Source organism: Oryzias melastigma, linkage group LG21 (assembly GCF_002922805.2).
Source record: "Oryzias melastigma strain HK-1 linkage group LG21, ASM292280v2, whole genome shotgun sequence".
Lineage (NCBI taxonomy): Eukaryota > Metazoa > Chordata > Actinopteri > Beloniformes > Adrianichthyidae > Oryzias > Oryzias melastigma.
The window spans coordinates 2,617,561-2,629,256 of record NC_050532.1 but is presented as its reverse complement, the minus strand read 5'-3'; the positions used below and the strand labels follow the sequence as shown (position 1 = coordinate 2,629,256).

The window sequence follows — 11,696 nt, the reverse complement described above, 5'->3', positions numbered from 1 at the left end:
CCAATTTTTCCATGGTTTTAACTCTCCTGAAACATATTTTATTCAGGCACCTTATTCTCTGAGGCGGAGGTGAAGGAGACGTTGAGCTGCAGGCCCATGTACGCCATCAAACAGGCCGTGCCGTTGCTGTCGGTGAGCCGGTACGTTCCTCTGTCCGGCCTTCCCGGGTCTGTGTGGGGGGCAGGAGTGGTTTGGGTAGCGGGTGTCGGGTCAGCAGCATGAGCCAGATGCAGGACTGCAGCTGAAACAGAAAGCTGCTTATTCATCAAGTCCCAAACACACCACAGAGATGAAGAACCCTACTCTACAAGCTACTTTTCACCAGCAAAAATCAGCAGGTCAGAGCATGGAGCATGACATGTTCATGCAGGTGTGACGCTTTGCTGTGCTAAACTGGTTTGTTCAAAAACACTAAAAAGGTGGATCATGAGATTTAGTGAAGCCTCAAAAGCATTGAGCTGCTTCACATCCTGATGACATGACACTTTTTGGGAAAACACGCTAAAGATCACATGACCAAACAAAAAGCCGACTTCAATTCATCAAAGCTATGAGCAAGAAAATCCCAAAGAGAAGTAAAGAATTACATGAAAACAACCTGGAACAATGAGAAAAAGAAGTTACAGTTTGAAGAGAAATTAGGAAGTCCTTTTGAAACTTTCTTTTTTAAAACTTCACTTCACAGACAATGTGATTTGGATTTAACTCGTGGATTTGACCATTTTAAGACAACATTTACACCAAAAAATCTCAGAAAATGTAGTCTATAAAAACTGTTTGATTCATAATAGTTGTTTGACTAGATGAAATGAAACCTGAAAAGTTTTTTCAAATTTGTAAGAAAGGTGAATTATTATAGGAATGCAGACTTAAGAAAATTCTTGGCCAAAAGCTAAATTAGCTGAAAAGTTTTCAACAATACTCAACTGTCATTAGCAAGCCAATAGTTGGAGAATGCTATCAATATATTCATCGTATGTGTAAACATTTAGATAAAAGCATATCATTGATTTTGCTCCATTCGACTATCTGAGTTCACCTTTATCAAAAGTGTGCAAAAAACAAAAAAAAGGCTCAACAGTTTGTCAGCTTTTGTCATAAAACTGATGGAAGTTACATTTTTCTGCAACTACTTTCCTAAATATTCCTTTAAAAAAGTTGTGTTAAACTAGCAAATGCACTTTCTGATAGAAGCCCAAATATAATTTATGCCATTAAAGTGTTAAATTTATTTTCATATTTCATTTTCTTAACATGCCCCTGCTGGGGTTGCTGGAGCCCGTCCTGACTACCATTTCTACACCACAAATAAGGTCTTTTTCAAACAGCATTTTTTTCGTTTGCTCCCGATTCACAAAATTTTATTTTGAGATCATTTGTCCTCCATCATCAGAAAAATGCCACAAGAACATGTTAAAAACACAGTTCTCATTTCAGTGGGTCTACATTACGATAATACTGACGAAAGCTGCAAATATCTGTGTTGTCAGCAAAGTCTCTAGCCATCACTCCACTTCCCCATCAGGTTGTGGTCTGATGTTATGCCCTGAATTGCCCCCCCACCCCGCCATCGCTCTGTGTCTGCATAAACAAGCGTGGCAGAAAATAAAAGCTGTCAGAAGTCACAGAGTGGTGGTTCACTTTAACAGAGGGGGGCGAGCGTTGTAGGGGTGGTATTTTAGTGCAGTCAAGGTTAGAACACCTCTGAGAACCAGATAAATAGTATCAAATTAATTTAACAAATTAGAGAAGACTAATTAAGATTTTTTAATAAATCCAGCACTCTTTAAAAACAAAAAGCTGCCATCCAGATCATTGTGACTGATGTTTGTTTTAAAATAACAGTCCTGTAAAAACCCCACAGAACCGGCCGTTGATGCCGTTCCTTCTGGCCTTTGCATGTTATTCAGCGTTTCCTCCTTTGACACTCATCCTCTGACGTGTCACAATCTCTTCTTGGTAGTTTTTGCTTGTCTTCTGCTAAACATTCAAACCCAAAGATAAGAGCTTTGTTCCAGGATGATCGTGTTTCAGTTCCATCAGCTACCTTTATTTGGGCCAATTTTGGAACCAACGTTGAATGGAAAAATGTCTTTACCACAAAAATTATTCTCAGCAAAAAAGGTCAAAGATCTCATTCAAACTAAAACAGAAATTGTATCACACAAAACTTGAAGTGTCTATATAATCATCTTGTTTTTGTGGGTGAAACACAGACACGCTCCTGAGGCCGGATGACGCTCCTGAGGCCGGATGACGGGATGAAATGGGCGGCACCCAGACGGAGCGAAATAGTTGTCTTACTTCTTGATAGGAAAAGAAGCCAAGAAAAAAAATATTTAATAAAAAAAAAAAAAAGTTCTTTAGTGTGCCAAATGTAATATATTATCATATGAAAATAGTTTACTCTGAAAGACCTAAAATATCATGGCATTGGGCCTTGTACTTTCTGCCAGAAGTAACCTGAAACGTGTTATTTTGGTCATATAAATTTACCTATAACTTCATCACAGATTCTGTTTTACTGACTTTCAACTTTATCATAAAAATTTCATTTTTTTTTTCAAAGTTTTAATCAATGGTGATGCTGTTGTTTATGTTTTTATTTAAAACTAAATTTCACATTCACAAAGGTAAATGTATTAATAAAAAGCCTGACCCTTTTTCACTGAAGATGGAACTGCAAGAATAGTTAAAACAATCTCATCTTCAGAAAATACAAAGCCTGAAAAAACGTTCAATTTCTAGGAATCATTTGGGCTAGTTACATCCATATTTTTTTACGTTTTGATCTTGGTTTTTATTTGTTGTTTATTAATTTATTTGTTAATTATACTTCTAACGTTAACAAGCGTATCATATTGTACTACAGAAATATATTTCTAAAAAAAATAGAAAATTATGTCTGAAACGCGACAAGCTTCCATACAAAAAATATAATTAGCAATTTTAGGAATTAAAATAAAAAATATATAAGAAACTCTTAAAACAATGGAGTCTGGAGCTAAACTGGAACTCTAAGGATTAAAAAAACAAAGAAAAATCGACTAAACACTATTTTTGTTGTTTGTTAAAACGGCGTGTTTACGTTCCCTTTTTAGCCTAAATACTGTCCGAAACCCGGTCAAATGTGAAGCTTGCTACCTTTTTCTTTTCGATCCATACTCACCCAGCATCAGCGATAAGAAGACTCCCAGACACAAACAGCGAGCAGCGGCGAGGCGGGTCATGTTGTGGCTCTAAAATCTCAGCGGCAGAGGACGGAACGCAGTGAGTTAGCTACTTTTAGCAGCTCCCGGCTAGCGCGGCTAACGTTAGCCTCCGAACATTCAAAAATAAAATTCAAAAGCGACAAATGTGCCTAAATGTCTTATCGACTCACACTCTAACAAAATTCTCTAAAAGCTAAAGCGAGTCTAAACTTTTTGAATGTTTAGAATCAAGCTACGAGGACAATTTTGTCTGCCTGTCGCACCAAAAACAATACAGCAAAGCCTGACACAGGGGTCATGTGACTCTGAAACGCCTAGAAAGTCACATGGTGTCCAACAGCCAATTAGAATTCATTATATGCGCATTTGCAAAAATTAAAGGGCCAGTGCTGATTTTTTTCCCCCTTCAGCTTATGAACAACAAATCATCAGAATGTTGTTGACACAGCGCGGCAGCACTACCACCACGAGAAACTGATTTTCAGCGGGGTTTTTTTAAACAAAATATAGTTTATTCTACCACTGGAGCCTGTTTCAGTGGAGAACATCCTTAAGTGGAGAACACCACTGAAATGACCTAATCTGATTTCCATTGCAGCATGTTTCTGAGGTGCATCCTCCAAGTTTACCTTCATTTTTCCACTTATACATTTTTATTAAAGTTATTGCAAAAAATGCATTTTTTAAAATTTACATTTATCCATACATCCATCTATTTTCTTAACAATTGTATCCTTTTCTGGGGTTGCCAGTCTGACTCTTTTTTGTTATGTATGTTTTTTCTTTTGTTTGTTCACACAACATAGTTTAAACATTGAACAACATAAAATGAAAAATAACTGTGAGACACACAGGGGTCTGCAACCAGAGGCTTCTGGGGTCATGTGTATGGGGTCATATCCGGATCAGCTTAAAATGAAGGAAAAAACAGGTTGAAAACGTGAAAAATAGACATTATGACTAAAAATTATTTTTTTAACATTTGAAAACAAGACATCGTATTTTTTTTAAACAAAAAGAACATTTGAGAAAATATTTTGAAAAGAATAAAACCCTGAAAACTTGAAATCAATCTTGACAATTTGAAAAAAAAATCATATTTTTGAAGAAGTGTTTTTGAAAATTTGAACAAAAAACATGAAAACTTGAAAAAATCTTGGAAAAAAAGCTAGAAACTGAATATAAATTTAAAAAAAAAACTATAAATGTAAAAATGACCAATTACCAATTTTTTTTTTCCAAATTTATGTCTTGTTTCAAATTTTCAAAACAAATTTCATTTAGGCCTACAATGTGTATTTTTCAATCTATTTTAATGACAATCTTGTTTAATTCAATAATATTACAATAACACAAAATCTGACCGGGCTGCATTTTATTTTGAAAAAAGTTGCATGTTCTGTCAAAGTAAGTTAAATTTGTTGCAAATAAAAAATACGATACTGCTATGCCATAAATCACTTATTGCAAATATTTAAAGGCTACATTTTATAAATGAATGGTTTCATGGTCACAAAAAACATAATAAAATGTTTTTTTTTTTTAAATGGTGAAGTGGGAGTTTGCAGCTTTTGCTGGATTTTGATCTGTAAGAAAGTGGACCTTATTGCGTTAAAGGTTGCAGAACCCTGCTTAAGATAAGGCGGCTGCTAAGCAACCAGGATGAACTCCCAGGATAAACAATAGTAATTCAATAGAGCTGCTGATATACCTGCTCTTATCTGAAAAATCCATTTGCTTTGTCACAGCACAAAAACTCAAACTAATATTTGTTCCTTCTATCTTCCTGTTTTGAGCTGATCTGGAGGCAGGTTTCTGTTTCTCCGTGTTATTCTAATTTGCTCCTTTTTTTGAGGATTGCACTCCTCTGGGATGTGGTGGTCAGGTTCTTGTAGTGCTCTGATTTATCGCTCATCAGTCACTGCAGTTTATGCTAATCACCCACAGCTGTTTTCAATTTGTTAATCGTCCTCACTCCAATGAAAATTGTATTTTTGGTGTTTTTTCCATGTTCTTATTGCATTTTTCTCATGATAGAGGGCATGTTTAAAGATTAAATCTGCATTTCTGAGTATTTATTTATTCAAGTTGGGCTAAAATAGGAGCAGGCAAAAAAATACAGTTTGAAAAAGCCAAGTCTCCTGCATGATGGGTCCTTTACCACCTTTTTCTGACACTTTTTGTCATTTAAATTTATGTTTTATATTCTAAAAAAAATGCAATATGCTCATATCAGTGGACCAACTCATAGTTTAGTTTAATTTCATGACATTTTGATAAGATAATCAGTATAAAAAGGGTAAGTGGTCATCCAAGTGACTCACAAACGTGAATATTAATTATTTCTTAGACTGAACTCATCCTGTGGGTTAGATCTTTGTCATTCTGTGACCAAACCCCAAATTAAAACTTCTGAATTTGACACAAATCCAAACCCTTTTTTAACCATTCGTGTCATGTTTCTTACATGCATTTATGTGACCCATATCTCACTAAAATAAACAATCTTTCTTTAAACCCAAGTGTTCTTGTTTTCTTCCCTGTATACTGCAGTTCATCCTTACTCCACCAGGGGCAGTAGAACGGCTTTTCCTTCTCATCTCACAATGGCTGCTTCCATCAAACCGCAAAAACACTTTTTGATGGGAAAAGTTTTGCTAATTTTCAGGACTTTGATGTAAATTACGACAGAGTATTAGGACCATTTTACGAGCGAAAAAAAATTTTTTTAGTTATGACTTTAAAGTCGCAAATTTACAAGAAAGAAATAGTTGTGACTGTTACGAGCATAATGTCGTATATTTATGACTTTAAAAGTCAGAGGCTAAATTTCTAAATCTCTTTCTCTTAAATGTACGCGTTTTAAAGTAATAAATGTATTACTTTAAAATGAGTAAATCTACGACACAGGCAATTACGAGAAAAAAAACACAAAAGTTGCCTGTTTTTCAAAAAGTTTGTGAAGTTTTATTTCTGGATAGGTTTCAAAAACTAAGAAATTTGGAGCCTTTTGGCGACTCAAAATAAATTGTCTTTAGTGCAGCCGTCCTTCTGGGGTTCAGTGTCAGTAATATGGAGTTTCACACGTAAAAGAAACACTGTATGTTCACTTCAACTTTAATCTCCTGGATTTACAACTTTAAGTATCATCAATGTATTAGATTTAAAGTAATACATTTACGACTTTATATTTCACAATATACTTTTTTTTGTTGTTGTTTTAGCGGCTCGAATACTCCATAGAGAATAACTGTAATCTTTTTACTGTATCAAAAGAATACGGGGTTTGCTGATAATTGTTTATTTTATAACACAGTTACATCATGTTTATAAATGTATTTGAGTCAGTGGGTAAATAATTTTGTTTTCCTGAACAATCATGTCAATATTTTTGCATTTTAAACAAATGTTATTGTGAACAAAAAATGACCAAATCACCCAACGTATCATATTTGATACTATCCATGTCACATAAAAACAACGATATTGCAAACGCTTTTATGGATTTTATCAAAATCTTTTATCAAAATCTTAAATAAGAATCTTAAATAAAAAAAATGGAGTCTTCTGTCCACTCTTCGATGCTTTTCAGGCTTAAAAAACAGATTTTATTTTGGATGTGCTGCATAATCCAAACCATATTTCAGAGTTTCTCACAGAAAATCAGCCATCTTGATTCAATGAGCTGCAGCAAAGCAGACAGTCAGATTAAAACACAAATTCAGATTAAATCAAACCAAAATCTAAATTGATGTCAATTTAACCTCAAACACCCAAATTATCTTAAATAAATTCAGCATCTTTTAATAAAGTCAGCATGACTCTCCAAGAACAGAAATATCTCTCTCCTGGATGATGAAAATGATTTAAATTTATATTGGGATTAAAGAATAATCTGTACATAGGAGGTAATGGGTACAAGAATTAAAAATGAAAGAATTGCTCCATGAATTTAAGTGTGATGAGAAAAAAATGTCTCAAAAATTGTGCAGATAACTTTGAAACAACTTGAAGATTTAGTTAACTTTATTTTCTCGTCTCCTAAATAAGGGGACGATTAATAGGTGAAAATGAAGAATAAATAGCTTAGTGTCCAAAAGCATGAAACATTTGGAGCTGCTAAAAAACAAACGGATTCTGCAGAAACCTGTTGAACCGTGAGAAGGTTACAAGGCGCCACCCCCCCGTCTCAGTCCACCGACAGGTTCAGCCACTTCCTCTGATCAGAGCGACCCAAAGTCAGAGCGACGCCATCACAGAGGAGACCAGCCATGAGTACAGGTAAGAGAAGATCATCCCATCCTCTGTGCATTTACTTTGGTTTCTGCAGACTTTCCTCACACCATCATGCACCTTTATGCAGCCAAAAAGGAGTTACTTTTGTGGAGCATCTCAGAAAATAAAAAGCTTGTCAGACAGGATCACACAAACTAAAGGGAGATTTTTAAACTTTTATTTTCTGATTACTGGAACACAAAATTATATAATTAAAACAGGAGGATTAAAAGTTTAATTTAGGCTTTTTGTTTTACAAAAAAATTTGATCATATTTCAGTCAATATTCTCACAAACACACAATAAAAAAATCAAATTTAACATATTTTAAAAAATAAAAGCTTTTCCTTTTTACATAATAATATCCTGGTCTTTATTAAATCAAAATATTCTGAGAAAAAAATCCTATTTTTTCTCGTAAACCTGTATAAACTATAACAGAGTGCACATTTTTATGTAACAGTGAAATAAATTATGATCATTTATTTTTCCTCCATATTATTGTTGTAAATTTAAAACACATTTTTGCAGTTTTATTGTTGTTTTTGAGGATTACACCAAAGATTCTTTGTGTATTTCATTTAGATTAATTTACACATGGAGATTTGAGAGGAAAAATATTGTCTAAAAATCAAGATATTCAATGTGAATGCCTATTAGGCTGACTAAAAACTCACAAATTTTAATTTAACCCTCTTGTTTTTGATCAAATCTGTTCTTTTTTTAAAAGTTTTTTTAGGTGTAATTTTAAAAAGTGACCACAAAATTCAAAATAAAAAAATAATTATGTAAAATTGAAATGTAACTTGATTGAATCACAATTTTCTATCAAAAACAATGTGACTTTTCTTAAAATCCTAGAAGCTTTTATTTTGGAAGAAGGCTTAAGGGACAAAAATTAAATCAGAATAATGTTGTCTAAAAATTTTAGCTCATTTTGTGAAATTTTCTGAACCTTTAAGACAAAAAACACAATAGAGTGAGCCCCTTTTTTCTCTTAAAGCAGATGGACGTTTTATGTTTTTCCTTTTTCAGCCAAAACGTAAAAAATAAAAACTCGTGTTTGCATCATCTGAGGTTTTTTTGAGGCATCCAGGTGGGCAGACATGTGGCATGGAAACTTTTCTGCAGACAAACAGCTGCAGGAGAACCGGGTCAGCTGCAAGCAGCTTTCCAGCCAGCAAGCCACACGCCGAGCTTCAGTTTTTTTTTTGTTTTTTTTTGATTTGCAGTAACAGTTTTGATCAGAGTAGATAAGGGGGGGAAATGTATTTTTAAATGACATTTTGCGCAATCTTCTTAAGTAAAACTGATCAAGGACTTGGTGGGTGGTTGCATCCTTCCCTCTGAAGGTCAGGAGGATGTTCGGGCCTCAGCCAGCAAGAGTTCCCGTAACGGAGGATGACCCAAAACCTCACAGCGCTGACAGGAAGTCGAGGGCCGGAGCTGCAGGCATCTAGTTTCTTATTTCCTGTTTGGAGGGTCTCAGTCTGTTTTCTCTTGAGCTTCACCACAGAACTTCCTCCACCCAGAATCTGACACCTTTGCATCTCTTTCTTCTCTGTTTCCATCACATTTCATCAACATTTCTGTTTGGAAAACACTAAGATAAAAATGATTTTAGCAGCTTCTGCTGAACAGAAATATTAAAGCATTCAAAAAGTTAAGAGGATGCTCACTTTATGAGCAAGAATCTGGAGTCGAATTATTTAAAAAAATGAAAAACAAAACAGAGATTGAAACAGAAAGAGATTAAAGAAAAGAAAAGCAGCTGTTTTGATTGTTTTATTACAATTGTTTCTCTAAATTCTCCCTTTTTGTTGAAAATTTGAACTGAAATAGCCAGCTTTTATTATTTCTTACCCCTAAATTCTAAATAAATTTGCAGAATTTTTTAAAACTTTGTTTCAAATTTTATGTTTCTCTTCAAAATTCCAACTTTAACTGAGGATTCTTAATTTTTCCTTCTAGATCTTGGATTATTTTGACTTTTTTTTAGCAGATTTAGAAAAATAAAACTAACTTTATTCAATATATTTAGTTTTTTTTCTAAATTACAAAATCATTCTTAAATCCTTTGACTTTACTTTTGACATTTGAGGAAATATTTTTACATTTATCCTTGAACTTTTTTCTCTGAAGTTTCTTCTTTCTAATTTCAGTATTTATTTTTATTTGTGCATTTTTTCCTAACATCTAGTTTTAAAAAGACCTTCAAATATAATTAGAATCAAATTATAATCCTAAAAACATAAAAGTTGACTTCAAATCCTCATGTTTTTCTGCTTTTTTAAAATTTAGAACATTTCGTCCAGATTTAAGGAATAAAAGTTCCGCTTTTTTATTTTCTTTAGTATTTTTATTATTTTCTAACGGCAAACAAAAGGAAAAAAATAGAGAAGTATTTTTTTAAAGATGTAATTTTTTCCTCAGAACATGTGTTTTTGTTATGAGGATAAATTCAGTATTTAGGAAACATTTGCTTTGCAGTAAACTGATTGTGGCTGAACTGCATTTCTCCTGGACCCGTGAAAGGTCAAAGGGCACGTCTGCAGGTTTTTCCATAAGAAGGCCTGAAGAAACCAAACATGTCAAACATAAAATAATCTGAACAGTGAAGCTCTGGCAGATTTTACAGAAGACTTTTAGCAAAAACATCCCAGCAGGTCTTTATTTTCATCTTTATTGAACCATAAACTCATATATATTGTTTTTATTAACTCTATTTTGTTTTTGCTGATTTTCTGCGGCAGCGGCTTTATTCAGCCACCCCGTCATCTGCTACTTTCTGGATACGTTCCTGATGCTTTACTGCCTCGTTGCCACGACTTTGTTTTTCAAAGAAAAGGTGAGTTTAAGCAAAACCGTTTTTTAAACTAAAGCTTCTCTACTTTTTACTAAATGCTTTAATTCAGATTTTGAAATATTAGTAAAATGAAGCATTTATTTTTTTAACATTTAGTGACTCATTTGCTGGTGCTTTGTTTTTTTTTCATGTCTCAGTTTTCCACCATACAAGCCACAGAACCAAATGTAAGTCATCAAACCGATGGCCGCACCTGTTTGTTTATACGTCAGTTTCCATTAAAAGTCTTTCTTTGTTTTTATTTTTCTCTGAACAGGATGAAACGAAAGGTCTTTATCAGGTAAGAAGATCTGGAGGACACCAGGCTCCGTCTGCTGCCGACTGGATAACACTGTTTTTGCTTGTAGGAGCTGAACCTGGAGAGGGAGCCCGACGACTACGAGATGATCAACATCAAGGTGGCGCCTCTCGGATCAGAGATTCTCTCAGTGCTGTCGGTCTCACATGTTCTCATTGCATTTGTTTGGTTTGTGTCTTTATAGAAAAAAAGAGGCAAGAAAAAGAAAGCAGGGGTAAGACAAATTATTTATGGAAATACACCATTTATTAATTTATTTATTTTGAACTGATAAAATATAAAAATAAACATCATAAACATAGATATGATGAGTGAGATCATTCGAAAAGAGGCATTTGTATCACACTTGATTCTGTTTCCGTGTAGTTCATCGTCACTCCACTAGGGGCAGTAGAAGGACTTTTCCTGTTCGTTTCAAAATGGCTGCTTCCGTGAAAGCTCAAAAACGCTTTTGGCGGGAAAAGGGTTTAGTTAATTTTAACATCTTTATGGCCAGAATGGCTCATACTGTTATTTATTTTTTTTAAATGACTTCTTTCTGTATTGAAAAAATGTAAACATTTGTTGATAATTATTTTTTTTTACAATACTGATATGGGGTCAAATTAGGATCAGCTTAAAGTGAATGAAAAAAAAACAGATTGAAAACTTGTAAAGAAAAGACAAAAAAGACAAAAAAATGGACATCGTGAACAATTTATTTTATTTGAAAACAAGACATTGTAAATAAAAAAAAAAGAAAATTTGAAAAAAATTGTAATTGGTCTTTTTTACATTAACATTTTTTTTAATTATAGTTTTCTGTATTTTTTTCCAATTTTCTAGATTTATTTCAATCTTTCTGTTTTTTTTCTTCAAATTAAAAAAAAAAATCAAATTATGCTTTTTTTTTCCAATTTTCAAGATTTATTTCAAGTCTTCAGCTTTGTTTTAATTTCCAAAACTTTTTTTTTCCAAATTTGCAATGTCTTGTTTTCAAATTAAAAAAAATGTTTTAGTTACAATGTCTATTTTTGAAGTTTTTAATCTATTTTTTTCGTTCACT

General features: G+C 33.5%; 1 protein-coding gene across 1 annotated transcript in view; it reads right to left on the bottom strand.

Moving 5' to 3' along the window:
- lamp1b (lysosomal associated membrane protein 1b) overlaps nt 1-3,550 on the bottom strand; it is a 6,819-nt gene extending 3,269 nt beyond the window's left edge. The window contains exons 1-2 of the mRNA XM_036209830.1: nt 3,170-3,550; nt 42-241 (exon numbers count right to left, since the gene is read on the bottom strand). Of these exons, the coding sequence (XP_036065723.1) occupies nt 42-241; nt 3,170-3,230 (261 nt within the window). The 5' untranslated portion in view covers nt 3,231-3,550. The remainder of the gene's footprint in view (nt 1-41; nt 242-3,169) is intronic.
- Between the last annotated feature and the right edge of the window lie 8,146 nt (nt 3,551-11,696).